Below are 24,605 nucleotides of genomic sequence, written 5' to 3' on the forward strand. Positions count from 1 at the left end.
ATGATTCTGAAATTCAGAAAAATGTATCCCGAGTGATGAGCTTGTGTTTCCAGGGGGAAAACTGTAGTGCTGATTTCTTTTCCTTCTTGTCTCTCTTCTACCAATACGCCCTTAAATGAAAGCCCCGGTTCTGCTGTCTGCTGTGGCTCAAGGACTTCTCAGCTATATCTTCACAGGCCTTTACAGTCTAAAGATTGCTGTGGAGGAGAACTTTGGTGGCTGCTAGCTGGAGAACCCGTTAGGCTGAATGGCATTTTCCGGCTCCCTCACTGATCTTGAAGTGAAGGAAAGCTGCCACAGCTTTAATGGGAAGTACTGCACAGTTAGGAGAAAATTGACTGCCCCCTATGTTGCTTTGGTGTCTGCTGGTTTATAAATTGTAATGCTTCTCATTAAAAAAGAAAAATAAAGTGTCAGGTCTCTGTGGGTCCCAAATCATTAGCAGGATCAATTCCTTTTTCACTGCAGAGATCAGAGGCTACAGTCTTGCATAGCCAGTCCTTCAGCTGCTGACATACCAAGCAAACAATGCAGAAGCAGAAGAGCTGTTGTGTGGCTGCCTGAATTGCTATGCCTAGATTTTTGTTGTGATAGTAAATTTTTCCCTTGCTTTGGAGCCTGTGAAATGAATTCAGTCCCTTGCAGGATTGGGTCAAAACAGTCTCATCAGCTCCAGTGCTAGACATGTTAAATCTCTTAACTTGGGGCTTGCAGTGAAAAAGATTTTTCGGTTGCTCCAGGAAGTTGATAATAGGATACGAAACTTTAATCTCTGAAGGAGGGCTGGTAATCATTTGAAATTGTTGACATCTGAAGATGTATGCTCTGGTGCTGGTGTGAAAGAAGTTTGATGTGACTCAGTCCACTTCCACAGCCCTAGCCCACCACCACTGCTAACATGCTTTGCAACCCTACTGGAGGTGCCAGTAGATACATCTGAGAACCAAGTGTATTGAACAGACTGAATTTACTTGTTAGTCATGGATGTGGCTGAGTCACAAACTTGTGTCTTCTCAGTAAACACTGTAACTGTTCTGTGAATAAATAGAAGAACCCAATTTACAGAGGATTATAAGACTGTACATAAGAAGCTGTCCTTCTGCTATGACTAGTCTTAAAGTATGGCTGTGAGCACACCGTTTAACCTTTCACTGCTTTAACCTCTCATCCCCTGCAGAATGGGGTTTGTGGCATTGATAAAATTTGATTATAAATTGCTCTGTAATACTACATAGCATGAGGCATTCTCAGTTCTTTGCTTTCCCTCTCTAGGGTGGATACATGCGGTTTATACTCCAGTAGATTCTCTGGTGTTTGGTGGAAATATCCTGCATAGCTTTAATGTTCCCATGCAGCTTCGCATCTATGAAATTGAGGACAGAACAAGGGTAAGGATACTTGATTCTCTTTTTAACTAAACAGTTCTTTGTGACTATGATCTATCATAGTTGCTCTCTTGTATTTCCCTTCTGACAAACAAGAACTGACGGTATCTTCATGTCAAAGTCATTGAAACACGAGGTAAATGTGAAGAAATGAGTCTTTCAAATGCTGGCTATTTTTAGTGGGATTTACTCGTCTGTTTTTCCCTACTTCCCACAGATGTGTCCCTTCTGTGTCTTCTATCTGCTTGTTAAACTTTCATAAACACCTTCCCTTTTGCACAAAAGCACTTTACAGACCTTTGTACCAGTACTTCTGGTAACCCCCTGCTTATCATCTCTCTGTGCACACCCGAAATGGATACCTGAGCCTGGAGAACTGTTGGGACTAGGATCATTCTACTGTTCACAGCTGAATTGATAAAGCTGCACAGAAGCTATGAAATGAAGGCTTCTATACTTTGCAGGATTTTCTTCTACAATGACTCAATACTATGCAAGAATTTCTTGGAATAAAGAGACTCTAGGGTGGGGCACTAATCTGAACATTGTGATGTTCATCTGGCTGTAGCATCTACATGATGGAAAGAGTATTACATCTCAGAGGAGGTTACTGTGTGGCCTCTTTGTTGGGAGTGAAAATTTTACCCTTGATTAATAAATAGGACACCTAGTTGTCATATACTCTGCAGTTTCATAAAGCAGCAGAATCTGAAGGAAATGCCACTGTTTTAATAGGCTAATAAATAAACTGTGCAAGGCAATTGCAGCGTTTCAGTGCAAAGATGGGCCATTGGTATGTACAAATTCAGGTTGGGACTTTTTGTGGCTGGCTGTTTTGGAGGCATTGCACTGAAACAGTGCTGGCAAACCACTGGCACAGGTGCCAGGTGTGGCATTCGTGGAGATTTGGACTGGCAAAATGGCAGGAAGTTGCAATTCTTCTTCACTAAAAAGTCTTAAAATGGTATGTCTTGGACATCGGTACAGTTTGCTGTTTGTCTCTACAAGAGGGCACAATTCTGGCTCCAGGTGGGCTTTTACCCCACGTTGCTTTCGTTGCAGTGAGAGTGAATAGGTCTGAAGCAAATATGTATTGTTTTGAAACACATCTCTGACTCAGTGAGAGGAAGGATATCCTCCCCCCAGCCTCCCCTGCTTCACAGGGGGCACAAGGCCTGGTAATCTTCACATTGCAACACAGTGGTGGGAGCAGTTAGTTTCCTGGAGTGATTTTAATGAAGAGAAGGAATATTAAGCAGAAAAATGAATTCTTAGTGGAAGAGAGATGACGACAAAAGCAGAAATTCAGGGGAATTGCGGGAAATGTAGCAGAGACCAGAAATGGAGGTAGAGACCAGAGTGGAGTTCAGCCTGGCTTTGAGTAGGTGTCCCAAGGCAAGAATGTCAGGTGTCTTACGAAAGCGTAAAGGGACTTGGACAAGAAAAAGTTATGATGGCAGAAGCAAGAAGGGGCTCACTGTGGCTAGACAGAGGTGCTAGGCACAGGAAGGTTTTCAGAGTGACTGTAAATCAGAACCAGCAGCGTATATGCTGGATATATAACTGCAGATGCTCACGGGGAGGGTGTGTTGCTGATGGGAAGAATGCTATCACAGGCAACTTGCATGGACAATGGAGAAGTGAGGACCGGAAGGAAGGATCAATGCCAGAAACAAGTTATTTCCATTGATGTCTATGGGAAAGAGGGGAAGGAAACACTCTTTTTCATGCAGTAGGAGAAGAGCTGGTGTTTTGTTCCCACAGGACTTGAGCAACCCAAGATCACACGCCTTGGGTTGTAACTGCTCAGTAGTGCTTCATGTCAGGCCCTTCTCCTTGGGAAGCGGGGTGCAGCTTTGATCTCCTAAGCTTTTACACCAGGAGGCAGATTTTCCCCGTAACAGTCTAGTATTTTGGTAACTTCTAGGAACTTGCCAGCCAGTTACACTGAAATGCTTTTGAAAAGTCTCTAGCACCTTGATCCTGTGGGAAAGTTCTGCGAGTTGGATATCTGCCTCTTTGAAAATGTCCTTGTCAGAGTGTTTTGGAAAGGGGTATCGGAACATTTGGAAGTCCCAAATCAGACCTTTACTCTTGTCAGTTTTGGTTTAGATTTTCTTCAAAGTCTGTGTAAATCTTTGTCATTTTCCCTCCAAAAATACTTCAGTGTTTTTAAAAAAGACTAATGAAAGCCAACAGCCCAGAATTACCACAACTTCATAGAAACGATTTCAATGCGTGTATGTTGCTGTGTGCTAGCAACGTGTTACGCACAGTGTGTACCTGTCTCTTGTCACAAACTTGTGCTCTTAGGCAGCCGTGTAATAATGAAGCTGTGAGAATAGTCAAAGAACAGCAAGAATTTCTAGACAGAAGCAAAATATAAGCTGTGCAACTAAGGCATACAGAAGTTTGATAAAAGGCAGGAAAATCAATACTGTCATTTAGAAATAATAACCCCACCCCCATCCCAAACCTAAAAATATCATGCAGGAATCTTGAAGGGATAGATGTTTTCAAAACAGAATTCTAGTGTGTACTACTTTATTTGCTTTGCCAATCAAATTTTGTAATTTCTTTTTTCAAATAATTCTATTCATACACTGGCTAGTATAGAAGACTCAGTACCGTGTGTAGTTCACACAAATTTGCCAGTGTGAACACACTGCAAATGAGTTTCTCATCAGTATTGATCTTTCCATTGTGTATAGCACAGAAGTAAATTACATGATGGGATTGACGAAGTAATTTGCCACACTCAAATCAAAGTGTAATACAGGTGTGTTTCCCCTCTTCATTTTGCACAGAGCAATTTTATGGAGGTTTCACTGTGTTTAAACCTGCTATATAATGCTTAATCATCTTTGATTGCTGATATTCAAAGTCATTTTTATGCTAGGTGTAGTTGTTATTGTCTTAGCAGCTAAGACAAGAATAAATACATGGTTGAAATGGTAATGCTGATTTACAGCCTGATAAAATAGCCTAGTTTATACACTTGTCATGCTTATTCTAGCTTAATTTTTCATATCCCTGGGAGACTTTTTAAGAAGGTTATAGCCATTTAAAAATAGTTTTAAGGAGTAATAAAAAACATGTATATTGTTGAAAACAGCTCCTAATGTGCAATTGAGGTAAACAAATATTCTCCAGCCTTACAGTTTGTAGAGACTCTCATTTTGCAGTCTGGCTTTCCTAGAGGCCAATTAACAGCTAGTCAAATAGGCCAAGCTGTTTAGCTTTCTGCTAGACCAGCTTGAATAACTGCAAAGAAGGCTGCCGTGCAGCCGTGCAGAGATTCATCATCTTGGCATAGGGGTGTTACAGCTCTGTATTACTGAAGAGGAAGAATGTGTCAAACTTACTCCCAACTCATCTAAATTTAACTGTGTTAAAATATTTGAACATGGATAGGGACTAAAGTACTCAAAATATATACGTAAGGTGGTCACTCACAGATGATGGTATTTGCTACTCGTTTTGTTTTCTGGAATGTAAGATAATGTTTTAAGTGGACAGATTAATTATTTTGTAAATTGTTTTTCAATATTGTGATTAGATTGATTGAACACAAGTGGAGTTTGTAATGATTGTAATGGACGTTGTGCAAGAGACTGCTACTTTCTTAAGGAAAATGTGTGCCTTGCTTAGGTTTTTTTTTGTTTTGTTTTTGGAGGGGGATATAAGTCTCTCAAATAATTTCACTTTGAACTGAAGAAACGGATCATATTCCAGAGAGGATTTTTCTTGCTGTACAGGAATAATTAAAAAATTTATTCAGTGGGTTGTAAATTATTAATCACAGAAGTTAGAGCTGGAAATGCCTATTAGATGATCTAGTGTATTTCCCTGCTAGTGGGGGATTTAGTCCTCTGGCAGTGTCCGTATGAAATATTACACTTTAAATTCATCACAGAACATGTCTAATTTCTTTCTTTCTTTCTTTTATTCCTGCCCCTCTCCCCATAAGAGTTAATTTGAGCATAAGTGTACAATGGAAAAAGTATGGACGTGTACATAATGCAGTTCACATCCATTATAATTAATAAATGTCCAAGGATATCATAAAGAATGTACTTCTCCATAAGGCAATCTCTGAAAGATTTTTAAAGCACTGTTAGACTTGCTTTACTGGCAAAAGGCACTGTAGATCTTTGCACAGTATCTCTTGCTACGTGTGGTAGCTCTTACTTCTGAAGGTTTGTAAAAGCCGAGCCTTCTTGGGCAAACAGTGAATTACAGAGGCATGGAGGGATTTGCTGTGGGTTGGAACATGGATAGTGAGGCAATTAGGAACTCAAATTGAATATTAAAGATTGATACACATAATGGGAGCACTGCATGCATTACTGCCTTGTCTTTCACATTGAATTAACATTGGTAACAACTAAATTTGGTGAAGCTCAGAATCTGTCAACAAATGTTGAGCAATGATGTCTTTAATATTCCCAGGCATGTGGCTGAAAACCTTTTGAAGGCTGAGGGGTGGAAGGCGGCTTCCTGTTTGTAAGTCAATTCTTTGCAAATTTTGTTTCCTGCAGTGCTCTCTTGGAAAAATTTGAGTTCCTTTATTAGCATATATTTTAGCATGGCTAATTTCCCCTATGTTCCGTAATAGTGATAAGTGACTCCATCTCTTCTTTATGATAAATAACTAAACCAAAGCAAAAATATTCTCCAATGCAAAAAGGCCCTGGGGTTAAATGTTCTCACAATGAGGGGGATGTTGGTTGGTTGGGTTTTGCCTTTTTTTTTCCCCCCCCTTCTTTTTTTGGTATGTGTGCTTTGTAATAAACAACACAGGGAAACGTTTGAAAAGGTGCAGCATCGCTGGATGCATGACCTGTAGCAACATGCAGTTCAGACTTGCCAGCTGCGTTTGTGTTGAATTTAAGAGATCTTAACTTCTGGGAATTGCCATGAAGTGTTTAAATCCTACACTGTGATACATTTAGTGGGACAATACACTGTTATTTTCCCTTCATTACATTTTGTTTCACTGCTAAAAGTGTTTGCATTTCCTGTGTCGTGGGAACAGAGGCAAGTTCTTTGACTGTCCACCCTGGGGACAGTTTTCAAATATGGACATTCTAGTAAGTCATTGGTATGCTCAGGTGGATGCTTACATCTCCACGCAGATGCTTTGACAGTGCCCGCTTTGCGGAGCTGAATCTGAGTTTCCAGGTGCTGGGCTACTGGTTCTGTTTAGACTTCAGGGGCTTGGGTGATCTGGAGTGGGGTTGTGCTTTGGTTTTGTTTTTTAAAAATGGGGTTTCTAAGATAATGCTCCTTTCTGGTGCAGTGCAGCTTTTCACTAAAGGTGAGTGGGCACCTCTTGGCTGGGTGAGCAGTTAAAATGCATAGAATGTCTTAAAGCAGTTCCTATAATCTCAGTGCAATGCATGCATGCAAGCCTGCAAAATGCAAATTTCTGTGCCACCAGGAGAAAGAAGTGTACAGTGTAAGTACAAGTGCATGCAAGATGCATGGCATCCATTTTTAACAAATCACAACAAATACACATATGTTCTTGCATTTTAGGAGCTTCCCAGATTCTTCCTTGGTATAGTGACCTCCCATAGATAGAAAACTATGTTGGAAAGGAAGGAAACCCACTTTGTTTTCTTTCGTATCTGAAATAGTCTCACAAATACATGGTGTTGGAGAGCAAGCTTTTTGTGTGAGAACAACAGGTCTGAGGTATAAGAAAAAGTGCACAGCTTGACAGGATCTTTTTTCAAAATCCTGCTTTTCTGTTCTGTTTGTTGCAAAAGCTAACTTGCTACCAAAATATTAAATGTAAACCACATAAGGGATTTTTACTTTCAATGTGTAGTTATCAATAATCAAGAATGTGTTCGTTCGTTTAATGAAATTGTTGTGAAGACCATAATTGAAAAAGACGTATTTCCTGCTTGACTCATTTTAGGTAATGCTGCCATTTTGATAAAAATCATGTGATAGTGTTTAGGAAATTAAAAAACACACCTTTATTTTAACTTGAATTTCAGTGACTAACATCTGTATGTGACCACCCTATGTTTATACAGTAGCTAAATAATACCGAAGGGGCCATCCATCAGTTTCATGATTTCACAAGAAGACGAACTCTTTCCTCTCCCACCACCCCAAGAGGATACAAATTAGTGAACCAAGAAATGATGCTATCATGGCAGGCAGGCAGGCAGTCTCCTCATTTTGTATGCTGAAGGCATACATCTCACTCCACTCCCACCCTCTCTCCCCTCCCCCTCCTGCATACTGTTTGTGCTCCTGATAACACGATGAGAATGATGACTGGCCCTTGTGCTGCAAACTTCTCTCCCTTCCCCATGGACTGACAGTCTTGATCTTGCTTTCAGGTGCACGCCAAATTCCGTTATCCTTTCTACTATGAAATGTGCTGGTATGTTCTGGAGAGATACGTGTCCTGTGTGACCCAGCGCTGCCACCTCAGCAAAGAGTACCAGAAAGAATCAATGTTAATTGGTGAGTGAATCCTTTGAGTGCATATTCAGAACTGCTGCTAGCACCTTAGGCTAGTTACTGCTTTGGTTTCTGCAAAGCAGATTATAAATTGAACAGGAGAACTGTAGAAATTCTAATGAACTATTTCTTTATTTTGGGATGGAGAAGGTTTTGACTCTTAAGCATTTCCATGAAGTGCCAGCCTACTTTGAATTATATTTATTGAGCGTTCCTTTAGCAAGTGGATCCCAGAAAAATAATTTTTGGATGCATTTGTTCCTTGGTTTCAGTAATGTTTGTGTTGAGATGATCTGCCAAACAGTTGAGGATTTACTGCCGTGTTTGGCACAGTACCTTAGTAGCCAGAAATGTGTGCATTGTAAATGTGGTCTGGTGGGATGGATATTTAGTCCTTTTATAGAGCGTCTCCTCTACAGAATGCATTATGGCACGAAACCTGGCTTGGTTCTCTTCTCTTTTCTTTAATCTCTACTCTGGTTCTCTCTGTTTGGTGACTGACTTCTAGTTCTGCAGAATAACAAAACCAAGAAATCACCTACACAAATCTACATGATCTATAACCTAAGTGCGGGGAGGTCAAAGAAACCTTTACAACAATAGCTGAAAATGGACTGAAGCAGACACGGATAGATGTGTCTGAAGCAGGAGGGCATTGCCTTGGCACTGACGGGAGCTTTACATCAGTGTGTGACAATTCCAGTTGTTACCTTGATGAACTGCCCTCTTTTTCCTCCCTCTAATGGAACATGATGGTGGGCCATGTTGCCTCCCTGGTTTTATGTGCAGAATGGCTGAAAGTAGCACAAGCACCAGCTAAATCTTAACTCATATGTGTTAAGTGTGGAGGAGGACTAAAGTATTTCTGTGCCTCCTGTAGAAGTTCTTAGTAAAAGGGATTGAAGAAGTTACGGGCAGACGTCACTCTCCAGTGGAAGCTAACAGTCCGTGTAGATAGGCCAGGGAAATTTCTTGGGGTCGTTGGGAATTTGGGTGCTTGATATTTTGTGTCTCTGCTCTGTGAGACCCTGGTCGGAAGGGTTAGCTATGCAGGAACTCTGTGTGGAGGAATTTTTCTTGTTATATAAGATCATCTGAGAGGAAAGGATGAATGAGCCCCTTAGATCAGCTCTTTAAAAAGCGGTGACAAAACTCTGATAACTGCATTCCTTGGAAAATAAGGAACAACCTCCTGTTGTCTAAACCACTGGCATGGAAAGAGGCTCGTCCTGCAGGCAGCGTGGGGGTGCCGGATCACTGAGGTGTAATTTCAGAACGAATTAGATATGGGGAGTGGATGGTTCAGGATATTGAGATGGGACCTTTTCCAGCTAAATCACCAATGTGAATTCTGGGTTAGCTCAGTAATTACTGGTAACGGTTTGGTGATGTGCCTCAGTCCAGTTAATAGCTGAGAGATATTCAAGTCGTATAAAAGCTCACTGGGGATCATAGATGTCCAGTATCTAGAGGGAAAATGGTTGTTCTGCACAGTTGGTACTCAAAGAGTACCAACTGCAAGGGCATCAGGAAGAGGAGCCTGACTATTTGGAAAATGGTTTGATGGCAACATTGTCTGGGGCTTGTTGTCTCCTATGGTGGCTTCAGTTGTTGGCCTACTGGAAAATGAATATTAAATTGTTTTGCTGTTGTTTGGGCATGGTCTTATGGTCATTTCAAGCTACTGTGAGAAATGTGCTTCTCTCACAAGAGTACTCTGTTTCATGAACTCCTAGAGATTGTGCAGCTGCCCTGGGAGATGAATCAGTTCAGTGATCTGACTGAAATTTAACCCTAACAAAAAATTAATATATTTGTAGGATTAATGAGCTGGTCTGACCTGTAGCCCTACTGGGTGGCTGCGAGTGCCGAGTCGAGGTAGGTGCTGGGAGTGTCTGGCTGGGCAGATCTTGAGCTGTTGTTACTGTCTTGAATGGATCGGTCCTTTCAGCTCACCGAAGTGGCATCTACTGACAGCGTGTAGTTCATCCACCTGCCTGCTATCTCTTGACTTCAGAGTATTAGCAAGCTGATAAAATCTCTGACACTGACATCCAAGGCCTTTCTCTTCAGGAGAGACAGATGTATCCTTTTTTTTTTTTTTTTTGGTCAGAAACTTGCTTTTTATTTCTTGGCAGAGTCTTAACCTTAAAATAATTTTTTAACTGGAGATTGTGGCTCAAAAGACTACATCTACTATATGTACTGGATCTTTCACTTTGGATTTGTCAAATTCAAAGGAGTAAAGGTACATTATTTACCTTTACAAAGTTGTGCTTCTTTGTTCTGTGTGAGTCATACTGTTTCAAATACTTGCTTGTCTTTTCTTTTAACCGGTCTCAGTGTCCAGCCTCTTGACTCAAATAAATCTGTGCAAACTGTAATCTTTGAATTCCACTCGTTTCTTCTGTGGTGTGTATATCTTAATATCATTCACCTGCCGTTGTATAGGAGATCCAAATGAGGTCAGTGTTCCAGAACCTCACTGTTTTGTTTTTTAAGCTTTTCTTCAGAACTGCTAAGGTCCTTAAATTGTCTCTTCCTTAGAGACTTCTCCATCTGCAAGCAATTTCTTGATTTCCCATGAGAGAATATCCCTAGATGAAGAATTTCCCATTATTCTCCTTAAAGAGTACTGAAACAAAGTACTTAACTTCTCTGCAGACCTCTCATAGATTTAATTGTCTTCTGTCCTTGGTTTAAGAAAAAATTCTTTGCATCCTTGTATGCATTTTCAGAAATTGCTCCTGAATAATCTTAATGTTTCTCCCTCTTTCTTTTTTTTTTAATAATTTACTTGGCATAATTTCTTCTAAGTGTCTACTTTCTACCTTGCCTTTTGGGTGCTAGAACTTGCTATTTTTCACCCTTGAGTTGTGCTGCTCTCTTTTCTTATATATCTTCTGATACAGTGGTCTTCCTGGATCTCAGAAGCTAAGAAGCAACAAATCAACAATTGATTATTAGTTGAGGAGGACATCCACCAGAGAGAGTGCAGGATGCCGCCCAAGGCCTCTGGGATTCACAAGGTGGTAGTTTTCATAGAAATGCTAGAGATCCTGTTCTCCTGCATGGAAAACAAAGGGAGATTACTGTGGTGATAGAGAACGCAGAAAACCGAGTTCATCATTTGTGCTTCAAGGGTATTGTTAGACTTTTCATACTGTGTGTTCACTACATAGTACTTACTTGCTTTGACATGAAGGTTGCTAAATTCAGAATGACTCTTTCAAGACATTGCCTACTCGTGAAAATGTATCATTGTGATTGTGTTGCAATACCTCCGTCCTGATAAGTGTATGCTAGTATATATGATATATATGCTAGTATAGCAACTTATGTTGTTCTTTGTATTTCTGTTTTCTAAATGTCTTGACTCACAAAACCTCAGACAGGAAAAAAAACAAACAACATCTCATTGTAGGCAAAGCTAAAACCTTAGTGCTCCCACTCCCTAAATAAAAACGTCTGCCCTTCTAAAGGAGTTGGAAGATGATGACTACGGCTTCCTTTCCTGTTCTTCAGGCCCGAATGAGTTTTCAGGCAGTTGCTCCTGGTTAGCATGTGAGACTCTTCTCTTTCAGATCTCTTCCGCAGAGGGCAAACACTCAGGGGAATGATGACATGACAGCAATCACAGGCTGCTGCGAAAGCACACAATCTCTCTGTTTCTCCCTTTTTTCTTTTCCCTGTCCCTCTCAACTGTAACATTTGTCTTGCCAGTTGAAATCAGAAAGGGGTCCTATTTGGATATCCTACTAGATTTGAACATGCACTGTTTTGGGATGGATACGTCTTCATTATTTTTACTCTTATCATGAATGAGTCTGTACTGGATGTTTTCAACCACAATTGACCTTCAGTGAGATATGGATCTTCAGAGTGAGCTGACAAAGAGTAATTGGAAGAAGATACTGGGCTATCAGAAATGTGCTTTCTCTGTAGCCTGCAGCTTTTAAGATTCCCATTGCTAAAATTTTAACAGGGTGGCTCCAACTGTATATTAAACCTGATGGATGAAGAAAATATGCCCTCTGGCATGGTGAAGGAGCCATATCTTTTTTTTCCTCCCTCTTCTCAGAGGATAAAATAGTTTTGCTTATGATAGACAGGCACTGGACTATATTGAGTGATTTCTGTGTAGGGTGCTCCATACAGTGATACGTTTCCAGTATGCTCAGGTTTTTTTCCTGCTAATGAAAATGTCATTGCTGTCTTTAGCAGACCAATAGGAACTGCTGCTCCCGAGTCACAGTGTGAGGGTTTGGAGCTGGGAATGGCAAGGTAGATAGTACACACTGGACTGTTCTAAAGAGTTTAGAAAGATTTCATAATTACACCTCACCCCCCTCCCTTTCTTTCAAGTTCTGTAATACAGCAAGTTGCTTTTCAGCAAGGAAAGAAACTGTGTATAATTATCCTTCTGTACAAGTGGATAACTGTGGGGAAAGTTAAGTGATTTGTCCAGAACTGCAGAGAGGTGAACTGCTGTAGGAAAAAAGGTATTTCTAGCTCTCGGTCCTGTGGTCAAGCCTGTGCTGCTCCTCCTCTTCACTGAGTTATATCACTGACTGGTTTGTATAAGCTGGTTTTATTTGCTTTGAGATGGAGAGGGGTGAAGGTCTTTTTGCTCTAAGTCATATGGGAGCCCAGACTGGATAACCACTCTGAAAATGGAGTTCTAACCTGGTGTTGGCTGGTGCATTGGCTCAGAAGAAGAAACCATAGTTACAGGTAGCAGGAGCTCTTTTCCATGGAGAGGTTTTATAAACCAACAACCTCGAGGTCAGTGGGGCCTGGTAATACAGTGCTTAAAATATGCTTCTTGACAAAGTAAATGCATATTATGCTTATGTAGAGCCTCAGCTCACAGCATAATAACTCTCCGTCAGATACTGTTTTCATTAAAATGAATAAATAAAAATCACGGCACATTGCATTACAACAAAAACTTGAAAACACAAAATTGAACCTTCCTCACCTTGAAGTTATCCTTCCATTATTGACTTCCTTGGCTGCCCCTCTCTCTCTCTCTTTTTTTTTTTTTTTTTAAATTAGCAGCAGTAGCAGACAGTAGTTGTCTTTTGAAAGCAGTCCACTCTTAATCTGCCGGTGCAACAGTTCTGTAATCCCCTAGTGCTCCAGAACAGACTGCTACGCTTCAGGTTAATAGCAAGCCCTGTCCCCAAAGGTAAAGTTAGGCCAGGCATCATGTAACTGCCAGGCTTGCAGAGAACAGGCTACAGGGCACTTGTTTGGTGATGGTTCATTTTGAGGGTAGATTTGGATTATTTTTTTGTCTGTCCATACCCAGGAGTAGCTGGCACAGCAGGGCCTGTCTTGTGCAGACACAGCCGGTGGCAGGGAAGCGGTGGCAGCTGGCAGAACGGAATTGCTGGGCCCCCTGTGTGCTTGCTTCTGATGGGAATAGGCCCTCAGTATGCTGTGGTGTTCCACTCCTCGCTTGCCTTTTGTTTCCATGGATTAGAGCAAGAGGCAAAAAGTGGAGATCTCTCTTGCAGGCTGTTCTCTCTTAGCACCAGAGCATTACTTGGAGTAAATTATTCACACCTCTATAACATGATCTCCCTCTCTTTCTTTAGGCCTTGTCTACACTTGCGATTTGCCCCAGTTACAGCCATTAGTTCCTGTTCAGCAGTGCCACAGCATAGGAAGACAGAAACATAATTTTCTTTGTGTGGATTTATACCAATTTCTGTTAATGACACTGTACTGGTAGCATAGGGGTGCGTGAAGCTTTCACCTTCTGTTTTGTCACTGGCATCTTCTGCCTTCTAGACTGGGCTTTTGGGCTTCAGTCAATTGTAAAATAGCTCACCCAAGGCTTAGAGAAGGGGCTCCAGCCCTGGATCCAAGAGCCTGGATTCTGATTCCTGGTTTTGCCCTAGATTTGATGTGTGACAATGAGCAAATCGTGCTTTCTCCCAAGCATCTGTTTCCTCAGCTGTAAAATGAGAGAATGACATAAGCTGATTATGTAGCCTTGGAGGTGGGTAAGTGTGCTAGCTACTGTGGACAAAGGAAAAAACAGTGTTAAATAAAAGTTGGATAACCTAGTGGTTTTTAAATACTGTGGTTAAGATATTTTCTAATCCTGTTTATTTTTCTAAGAGAAGCATGGGGGTGTATTAGCACAGACCAGAGAGGAGGAGCTGCTTTGGAGTGTTGCATGCCACCACCTCAGCACACAAAATAAACTCTGCTGTTCTTCATGGCGAAGCTTTTCTGGGAGGGTGCAGGGAGGAAGTTAGCCTGCACTGTGGATGGAGCTGGATTTGGCTGTGGCCAGCCGTGTTGGTAGCTGACGTTTTTTGTAACTGCCAGCTTTTCACAGGCATTTCATCTTAAACGTGCCTTTCAGGAGTAATTTTATGGCCATTCTGGTTCTGAAGAAAAACGCAAATGTGACTGGACAGAGATGCTTGATTTTTGCAGACACTGTAGGAACAGCATTCTTGCCCTGAGAAGTATGAAGTGGCCAACTCTTATCTCTCGGGCACTAACACATAGAGGTGCACCTGGCATTACGTTTTTTATTTGCAACTGCAAAGCTAAGCAGCTAGGCAAGCTGCCCTCAGACAGTTACTCTGCCACTGCCTGTTGAATCTTTGTTACCCAGCTGACAAGTAACATGTATATTTTGCAAGAAGATGGTATAGACTATGCAAGAGACGAGCTTCTCTGTGATAAGAATGCATTTGCCAGCTTGGAACTGGGCTTCAGCGTTTGTTTTGAATCTCACTGTTAAACAACCGGATGCTGTGCTTTTTCTTTAATGTCCGTTTAATCCTTCCTTAAGCATGATTCACATTGTCCTAATCCAAAGCTACTGCCTTGGAAAGCATGCAAGCTGTGAAAGGAACTTTTCATTAATTGTTCACTCACTTTTTCTGTATGACTTCTGTTTCCTTTGCAGAGTGTTTTCGTTTGCAGCTTGATCTCATACCCATTTCAGCCAGTATTAAAATTCACATTGACTTAACCGGGTGTTGTCAGTGTTAACTGTCTTTTCCACAGAAAGTCCTGCTGTTGCTAGTCTGCATTCAATGTTGTTCGCTTAGTAAAGGAAATTGTGTCTAATAAATAAGAAAAGATGTGTGCTTTAGGGAACCTTGGCCGCTAGTTTCCTACATTGCTTTCACTGCTTGATTGCACGGAGTTGAGTAATAGTTGGGATTTTTAGGGGGAAACCTAGTATAAAATGAAGATTAATAGTTATTTAGACTTGGAAACTTGCCTTTAAATTTTCCTGAAAAGTACCTAGAACGTATCAGGGACTGCATTAAGAAAAACAGTATCATATAACTCTGACAGTCCCCGCATTTCTCAGCGTGTCTGTAAAATAAGCATAATTGTAATCCTCTGTCTGATAAGAGCAGTGAGTATTCATGCAGTAACAAGTGGTGGTTCTTATTTTACCAACAGTTGCTCGCAAAGAGGAAAAGTACTGAGAAGCTGATTTTGTGCTGTGCAGAGTTCCTGGAAGAATGATGATGTACAGTGTTTCGAAGTGCTTTCTCCCATCATTTTTCCCCTCTTCTTTCAGTGCTAACTCTCCTCTTACAGCTGTAATGCTGACGAATTTGGTCTCTTGGATTTGCGGGAAAATTAATTGTGTGTGACTTAAGAGCTCTGCCTACTCCTAATTGAAGGCATAGAGGACTGAAGCTTTGAAGAAAGCATAAGTTTTTCTTAAATGTTTCCCAGTCATTTGAACTGAGTAGATGTTAATGAAAACCAGCATTAAAACAAACACACACACCCCCACCCCCCACCCCAATTAAAAATCAGCTGAATAAAGCCCATTCCTATCACATACTTACAAGGCATTATCCAGTGCCCGTTTAAATAGGCAGTGCCTAGCCCCTGTGGTAGAGAAGTCTTTAAGCTATGAATGACATCAGGTAAAATTTTAACATTCTTTTTCTAACTTTCAGATGCAAAAAGAAAACGCAGCACAGACAGTTATTCATCAGATTCGTGGTTAGACATGGATGAAGAATCTTGCGATGCCCATATCCAGGAGGAGAAGGATGACAGCTTGGATAAGAACTCCAAATCCTTGGTGGATGGCTCCTCCTCCCCCAACAGCACCCACTCCGAAGGGAAGGAGGGTGCAGGAAGAAAACAAAAAGCCACAGTAATGAGATACCTGAAAAGAACTTTGTCTAATGAGTCAGATGACAGTGTAAAATCAACGACCCCCACGGACTATCCCAAAACACCAACGGGGTCTCCAGCTACAGAAGTTTCAACCAAATGGACTCACCTCACAGAATTTGAACTGAAGGGTTTAAAAGCCCTGGTGGAAAAGCTTGAATCTCTCCCAGAGAACAAGAAGTGTGTTCCAGAAGGCATTGAAGATCCGCAGGCTCTCCTAGAGGACATGAAGGTGGGTGTGATAGCTTGGTGATCCACACAAACTGTATTCTGTGGGCATAGAAGACAGCAGGAGATCAGAAAGCAAAGTTCTGCAGCAGAGGGATGGAGCTTGTGTGTAGTGACCAGCTCATGTCAGCCTGCCATGCTACAGAGAGGGAAATTATGCCTCTAACAAAAGCCCTCTCTGCTCTGGGGAGATGGCTCTTTGCAGTCTGATTTAATTGATGCAGTCCTTTCTGACTGTCACAGCAGCGGCCAAAAGTTTAGATGCTTAGTTCAGCACTTGTTATGTCCTATGTGTAAATATTATACCTCAAAAAGTCTGTTTATAGTCTTCATCTACCCTTTTTGGTCTAGTGTCTTTCTGGAGTGTATCTGATTAACTGACACATGCAAAATGTAAATACTTGATTGTCGTTCAGAAGATATATTATCTAATGGTTTCAGTTCCTTTTTTTTCTTTCACCTTTTTCATTTTCTTTTCCTCCATTGCCCTCTATAGGTTGATAATTATTCTCCACTGGTACAGCATACTGTTTTTGGAGATGGTATGAGGAGTGAATGCTCACTAGTGACGGAACTTCTCTTTAGATTTTTAATATACTGGACGTGGTACCTCGTCTGACTTAGGGATAAATTCCTCCTGAAAACCAGCATGGCCTTGCTACTTCTAATCCCAGCCCTGCCTCTCCCTCTCATCTGTGGCATCCCTTTGAACTACCGGGTTAGCTTTTCTGTGTCTTGTTTTCACATTGTATAAAGTAGGCATATTAATTATTTTTTTAACAAAGCTGAGAGCAGCATACTCTTGGAATTTTGCTGAGATTTGTCAAATAAGGCTAAAATTGTCAGCCTGTCCTCCGCAGGTCCATGTCAATTTGGTCTGATTTGGAACTATGAGTACTGATTCTTAGTCTTGTGTTTGGACTGCTAGTTTTGTGCTGTTTCTGTGTGCAGTATGGATCTTCAGCTACATATGTTCTATACACAAGAGCTGTGAAAGTCATAATCTGAGGGGAAAAATACAGGTTTATATGGTTAAAGGGGAGCCTGTACTTTTTTTAGTGCAAGTAGTGTAACAGCTGCTTAGAAAAGGCTTCAAAGCCAGTTAAAGAAGGCTGAACATACGCAGTGTGCAGTGGAACCATATTCCACAATCTTGGAGCCTAGAAGTGTGATACACGGCACTCATTTTGGTAAACCACAAGAGCTCAGAAAGTCTCTTCGTGCAACAGCAGCCACTTTGTTTATGAAAGTAGACACACATGTCCAAAGTTGTTGCTGTAGATTTACTGGCTTGCATTGTGATCCGTCGTCTTCTAATCAGAAATCAAAATGAAGCTTCAAGACCAGGAGTTGCATTTGTGGTGAATGAGAAAGAATGGTAGCATTACTTTTCCGAGCTTGACACACAGACCAAGTTTCACTTAAAAATCATCTGCCCCTTCTTGAAATCCCAGAAAGGGGTACAACACGTAATAAATGGTGCAGATGTTCAGAATCATGATCATGCATGCTCTTTTGATGACATACTCCAATGCACTGAGACATCTTACTAGAACACGGCAAGATACCATCTCTGAATCTGGTTTAAAGCACCATGTAGGAATATATGCTTTCTTGTTTCTCTCCAGAGCAGTGGATTCACTAGCTATAGAGATGGAGAACTGCAAACGGACATTTAAGAAAAAGGCCCAAGTTGTCCCCTTTTTGGTGATACTGTGCTTTAACTGGTATTAAGTTGGCATATACCAGTTTGGTTTGTGCATCTTGCAAAGTTGCAGTCTTGGTGTTCCATCTCCTTTGATAACTGCCTGCTTCTAGACTTTTCTCCTTGCCAGCACACACTGTAACCATCAAGATGTAGCCCAACATCTGGATATTTATGGTTCCCTGCTGGTTAAAGAGCCTATGACCACATCTAAACATCACGCATGCTGCAGAATTGTTTTCTCTGGAATCACCTCTGTATGTTTGGCGAGCCTGTTACTGATTAGTCAGAGCAAGACCTTTTAAAAGGATGTTAACTCATTTCTTGACCAGTGTCTAAAGAACTGTTAAAGAACTTTCTTACCCATCTTTTTTTACTGTATTGGCCCACTTATAAGGTAGCCCTCGGTTTTCAGAGAATGGGAATCAATACAGCATAGCAAATATTTAAACCCCACATAGTCTGCTCCCTCCACAACTCTCCCACAGTTGCATCATCCACTTGCTGTGTGCTCGGAAGGAATCGGGGCAGTTAGGGGGAGTTGTACTCAGATCAATGGTTGCTTGAGTACACTTCCTCTGAAATCAGGAGTGGAGGCCAGGACTCCCAACACAACCCTTCCTTTTGCTCATCAGCAAATTGTCTGAGGCAGCCACTGACAAGGTGTATCCCATTCCCATCTAGTGTTGGGACCCTGGATGCAGCAACCCATTACTCCTTTCTGGCGCTGTGTTCATTGACATGGTAGAGAGTGGAGCCAAAGCATCCTGTCTCCTTGTAACCCATGTGATACCGAAGCACTAAGTTTGTTTTATTCAGTTTGTTGGCTTTAAAAAAAAAAAAAAAAAAAGAGGAAACAAGTGTATCAGTGTATGTTTAGGGCTTCTGCCTTCAAAGGGTAGAGCGTGCTGCTGGAAAAGTTGCCAAGTGACTGATTTCAATCCCCATCTAGCGTAATGGTCCTTGCAGGATTCCTGTATTGCTTGGTGTGCAGAATGCAGCGAGTCAGTATTTTGTTCTGTCCTTGCTCCTCTGCGTGTGTGAGGTACATCATACCGTTCAGACCCTCATCTGAACACAGTGATATGAATGTTCCCTTGGGCTTGCCAGTGATACTCATCACTGCTGTAGTCATGCGCTTCACAAGCGGTAATCGATGAGCTGTTCTTATCTCTGGTTCACAGGTACGGAACTAAGGTGCAGAGAGATTAAGATAAAAGTGACCATAATTTTGCATACTGGTTTTATGTGCCGTGGATGTGATTTTCAGAAAAGTTAGCATTATTTAAGAATGATACATGCAATAGATAATTTTACTGGTATTGAAACTGTAATTGCTTAACATTTCTGACAGAGCAGAAATTCTGATCTTTAGCATCCAGATCCCAAGGCAGGTGTGAGGAAGAGTAGGAACAAACAATTCGTGACTGCCTGTGGAAATTTGATTTTAAAAATTTGCCCTGTGTCACACAGAGACATAATGGCAGGAGAAGAAGAAAGACAGTCCATTTTCCAGAATGGTATTTATCTCCTTGACCACTAAAGCATATTCTCTGTTACTTTGCTACTAGTTTTCCAACTTGTACAGAAAATAATGTGGATATTTTGCTGATAGCATTGGCAGTAGAGTGAGCAGAAGCCTGGCATCTTTAGCTCCCCCGGATGAATATCCAGAGCACCAGTCATCTTTGTGACTGAATGGAGGCAGAAATCCTGCAGAAGAAGCTGTGCAGATCATACATGCTGTGACTGTATTCGGCTATATTCACAAGGTTTATTTCATGGGCAACCTGACTTTCGGACATGTGATGTATTAATAATACAGCCTATAAAAAGTACCCTTTTAGTGTACCCGTTTGAGTTATTTTTAACAAATGCATAGCAAGAACATGCTCTAACAGAAAATCTGAAAGCTCTTGCTCTGCTTGGAAAGTCTTAAACAGGTTTCTTCTTGAAGAAAACAAATCCATGTTTATTGTAACAGTTTTATTTCTTCATGAAATACACTCAGGAACTTTTTTGTATGACATTCACGTCTGTCTTTGTGCTTCAGTAAGATAACTAATGTTTTTGGAAAACAGGATATGGGTAGTTAAAACTGGAGAAAGGAAACCATTTTATTTAGTGATGTGAAGTCTCACAGAACAAATCTGGGGAACTTGCAGAGAATCCATGCTTTCCCATCTGAGAAGAATACAGTAAAGGATGGGCAACTGGATTGCTGCTCTTAGTGGTAAATACAACTACAGCTATATACAACTATTTAATGTCAAGTAGGTGAGACTCTTTGAAGTAAAGTAATTTATTTTCCTCATGAGAAAGGAGACTGAAAACTAAACTAAGTCTTTGTAAATTCCTCACACATCATCTAAGTGCCTAACTAACTGCGACTGCCTAGTGGGGACACAGCAATCCAGAAGTGCCAACCTAATGTCTCTGCAGATTGAGAACCCATTTATCACCATGATCGATGGAGTGCAGCAGCACGAGGGAGGCTTATTTGCAGAGCATAACATGGGCCTCACTTGAGGAGTGGGGCAGTTCTTCCCTCAGCTCAAATAAGGAATTAAATTCTTGTTGGCTGCAGCTCTGCTGTATGGACACTGTATCGCATGCGACCTGTATTCACCACCAGAGGAGTTTCTCAGAGGCCTCCAAGCAGCGATTACTGACAGCAGCGTTCACTCTGTAGCAGATGGTATCTGAACAATCGGCCGAGGAGATGCGATACTCTCTGTATCCAAATGTCTGTGGCTGGGCTCTGTGTGAGCTGTATGTGCAGCAAATGCGAGGGGAAATTGTTGTACAGGTAAACATACCCTCCCTGAGAGAGCTCAGCTGACCCAAGCTGCAGAAGGACAGAAGGCTTGGCAGTGGAGTTGTTGGCTGGGTGAGCAGCCAGAAGACACTGCAGCCGTTGCCCTCACATCCTTGCTGTTAGTGTTACTGCTGAAGGCACACACAGCTTGCAGTCATACCTTGTTTTCAATACATACATGCCCTGAAATTAAATACGAAATAGTGCAACAATTCCTGCTCCCAATTTTAAAATTAAGTAGCAGCTGAACTGTTAGAAAAGTACCTGTGCTGATGAGGAAGAAAATGAGGGGGGAAAAAATCACTGAGAAGTAATTTTACTTAGGTGGTGGCCTTGGGGATTGGAAGAGTTTCATCATGTGGCTTCTCCACTTCATATTTAGTTACCAAATAGTACGTCAGTCTACTAAAGATGCAGCTGGGGGGGACTTATGCATGAAGAGAATAGAGAGGTAAACATCTTACTCCTTGGTGTAATTTGCACCCCACATCACAGGACACGTAAAACTGAGCAGACCTTTGATTGTGACAATCTGTATCCCACATTAAACACTTGCGCCAGTGATACTTGTCTGTATGCAGCCTCTGATTACAGCACACACATTTCTGTTGTTTTACCAGCAGGATGGTAATTCCTTTGCTGATGTTGGGGAAGAGGATTGTGAGATCTGCCTCCTAATAATGCCACAGACCTTCCCCACTTCAAAGCAAAAATGCTGCTGCTCTTCAGAAGGGACTGTGGAAGACCATTGGGGCAGAAGAAACTCAGTTTGAAGAAGAGAGTTTGTCAAATTTCTGCAACTCCTTGGCAGCAGGAGAAGATTCTTGTGCAAGACAGATGATATCTACTGAAATATGTTCTTACTTTTTCTTGCCAAGAAATCTTACCCTCTTCTCATTCTGATGACAGAAAAAAAACCTCCCTCTACTGAATGCATTTCAGGGGAGTCATTCCTTGCTGTGCTTTTGAAATTAATGGCTAAGCTAAATTCTTACATACTTAATCACTTTCTTTCCTTCATACCTGCTGTTGTCACCACAGCCTTCAAGTGTAATGAATCAGGCAGCCCTTGTGCTGGATGAGCATCAGGTTGTTTGTCTAACTGGAGCCCCATGGCTTTTCTTTATCTTCTTTTTTTTCTTTTTTTTTTTTTTTAAGCAGGTGCGCAAAAGTGCCTCCTCCAGCCGATTGTGTGCTAATGCTAGACACTACAGTCAGTGCAAATGTAGCTTGGTTATGGTTCTGCTGCTCAGATATCCATTGTTTTCAGCTGGCTGAGATGATAAACTGCCATAGTTTTACATTTCTTCTTGGGTAATATTTTCACGTGATACATAAGATAACAAGAAACCTTGTTATCCTGCCAAGTTCTTGGAATATACTCTGCTTTCTATTGAACTCAGAGTCTCTGACAGTCGTCAGTGGAAATGTTAAGGTTTTCTGCCTTACAAGCCTTCAAACCCAAGAGTAGCAAAGTAAAGAGGGATTAATTTGTCCTTTGTTTATATGGCTCTCGAGCTGCTGCCTTGTTCTGGAGAATTTTGGCTTTGCTGTGAGAATTCGAAAGACCTCTCCGTTTTTAGGATTGAAAACTAACTTTCAGAGTGTAGTCACAGTTCGGTTAGTGCGGTGATCACTCTCTGGAAATAAAAAGGACATGAGAAAAGAGGTGCTCGCTTAACCTCAGCTCAGCCAAGAGTTAATTTGCCAATGACTAGTCCATATGTAAAAGTTGTTCCCTGTTTCACTTAAGTATTCAGCTGAAGGTATGCTACAGGCTCCACATCAGAGTCAGGCTGGAGCACGCTGGGTTTTACTCCTAAACCAGCCAGGCTGTGCCTCTGCAAGCCCCAGTGCTGGGCTGACAAAACTGGGCTTGTACTGGTATTGCTTATTTTGGTTATTGGTGCTGCTTTCGAACTAACCGGCATCAAGAACAGCCTTACTGGTATGATTGCATCTGAAGAAGCAGCACTGTGCTGGTGCTATGGTGTCTATTAGTAAAGCACCTCTCATTTAAGCACAGACTGGGGAATTGAGCTGAATCCAGCAGGTTGCCTGAGCTCCAGGGAGAGAAAGCCCAGCCCCAGGGACGCTCGTCCAAACCCTAGTTTAGATGCTAGTCTGCCTGTTCGGGCTCTTGGGGCCTGGAACATGCCATCGTACACCCAGCTTTAGTTGGATGATTACAGATGAATTCCAAGTGTACTTCCTATTAAAACAATTACTGTATTTGAAGCTCTTATTCTAGTGCGTGTGAAATTTCTAATTATTAAAGCTCTACACTGGGGACTGAGAGAGCCTGGTGCCTGCTGTCATCTATTTAAGCTTTTTTCAAGAAGTTGGTATACTTGCGAGTAACACCGTTGAACTTTATTGTCTGGGGTTATCTCCTAAATTCTATTATGAGGTAATTTCCAACCTGCAGTTCTTGTTTGTTTTATTGGAACATTTTTTTCCCCTTAACCAGTTAGTGCTTCAGGTTTTTTTAGGGCTTCAGTTTTCAGCAGCACAATATACTCCTTTCAACCCGTTTTTTTATTTTCATTTGTTGTCCTTTCCAGTTATCTGAGCTCCAAATGAAGATCTTCATAGCTGGGTTAGTAAGTTTGTAAAGAGTCATGGAAAGCAAGCGTGGACAATGCCCAACTGCATAATTGAGTATGATTAGAAAGAGTTCTTCCCCACCTCTGTGTTTGAGTTATATGGCCATGGGAGTGATTCACAGCGGTAGAAGCTGTGTAAGCCAGTGCAACCCACTCATGAAATTTCTAGGACAGTGCATCAAAGCAAAAGGATTTGGTGGGGGTGGAAGGGAGACCAATTTTTCTTCTTAATACTGTACTATCCAGAGTCAGATCCTTTCCTAGTCAATACTCAGGAACCTGAATACCTTATCTCATCACATAGATTGAGCTCTGGCACTTCTCTATCTTGATTTACCTGAATGTTCAGGCATCTGAGGATTGCTCTAAACTGCAGGCTTGATGCCCTGTGACTGCAGGAATAACAGTGGCAGAGACTAAATGCTTCTAGGGTCTTTTGTAGACTTGATTAGGAGAGAAGGTATTGGTTGTGGTGACCGGTGGGGTCGTTTGGGATTTAGTGAGCCAGAGTTTAAAGAGAGAGGTGGTACTGGTGTTAGATTGATACCAGTGGAAAAACACCAGCCACATTGGACACGCCAGTTTTAAAGTCTGTAATATTTTGAGGTGATTCATGGCTGATTTTGCTGTCTGTTTCGCAAGAAAATTCACATCTTAGATCTTAATGACAGGTGCGAGAGTTTCAGTGTGACTTGGAAGTTTGGAAGCAAAAGTAACTTGCAGAGATGTAACAAGTCAGCAGAGATCCTGTCACTCTATCTTTCATCAGAATGGAGTACTGTCTTCTGCAAGTCTCCGCACTCTTCAGTTGGAGAAATATTTCTCTGGTTAATAAAGGCCTTTTCATTTGCAACAGAACATACTGAAGGAACATGCTGATGATGACCAAAATCTTGCCATTTCGGGTGTCCCTGTGGTCAGCTGGCCCAAGAAGACCACAAAGGTAATGAGACACAATTACTTACTAATCATTGTTGTGCTAGGTCTTGGGGTTTATTTATCTATAGTCTGACAAAGTGCTGCATATGATACTTTGGCAGCTGCTAGCATTTTTAATATAAAATGTTATTTTTAATGGTTTTATGATTAGGTGTTGAAGCAGAACATAAAAGTGCCTCAGCAGAGAGAAATCATTAGAGTTTCCATTAAAAAAGAATTCGTTTGGGCTTAACTTATCAGTATAAAACTTTGATGTG

At 41.4% G+C, this 24,605-nt stretch overlaps 1 protein-coding gene across 12 annotated transcripts in view; it reads left to right on the plus strand.

The window, feature by feature from the left end:
- The window catches only part of KDM2B (lysine demethylase 2B), a 125,444-nt gene that overhangs the window by 60,662 nt on the left and 40,177 nt on the right, over positions 1 to 24,605 (plus strand). For 11 of the 12 annotated variants that reach the window (XM_063351383.1, XM_063351381.1, XM_063351386.1 and 8 more), the window contains 4 exons: positions 1,273 to 1,388; positions 7,748 to 7,874; positions 15,830 to 16,284; positions 24,266 to 24,352. In XM_063351383.1, the coding sequence (XP_063207453.1) occupies positions 1,273 to 1,388; positions 7,748 to 7,874; positions 15,830 to 16,284; positions 24,266 to 24,352 (785 nt within the window). The remainder of the gene's footprint in view (positions 1 to 1,272; positions 1,389 to 7,747; positions 7,875 to 15,829; positions 16,285 to 24,265; positions 24,353 to 24,605) is intronic. The other variant, XM_063351385.1, reaches the window with a different exon arrangement.

Source organism: Chroicocephalus ridibundus, chromosome 13, assembly GCF_963924245.1.
Source record: "Chroicocephalus ridibundus chromosome 13, bChrRid1.1, whole genome shotgun sequence".
Taxonomy (NCBI): Eukaryota; Metazoa; Chordata; class Aves; order Charadriiformes; family Laridae; genus Chroicocephalus; species Chroicocephalus ridibundus.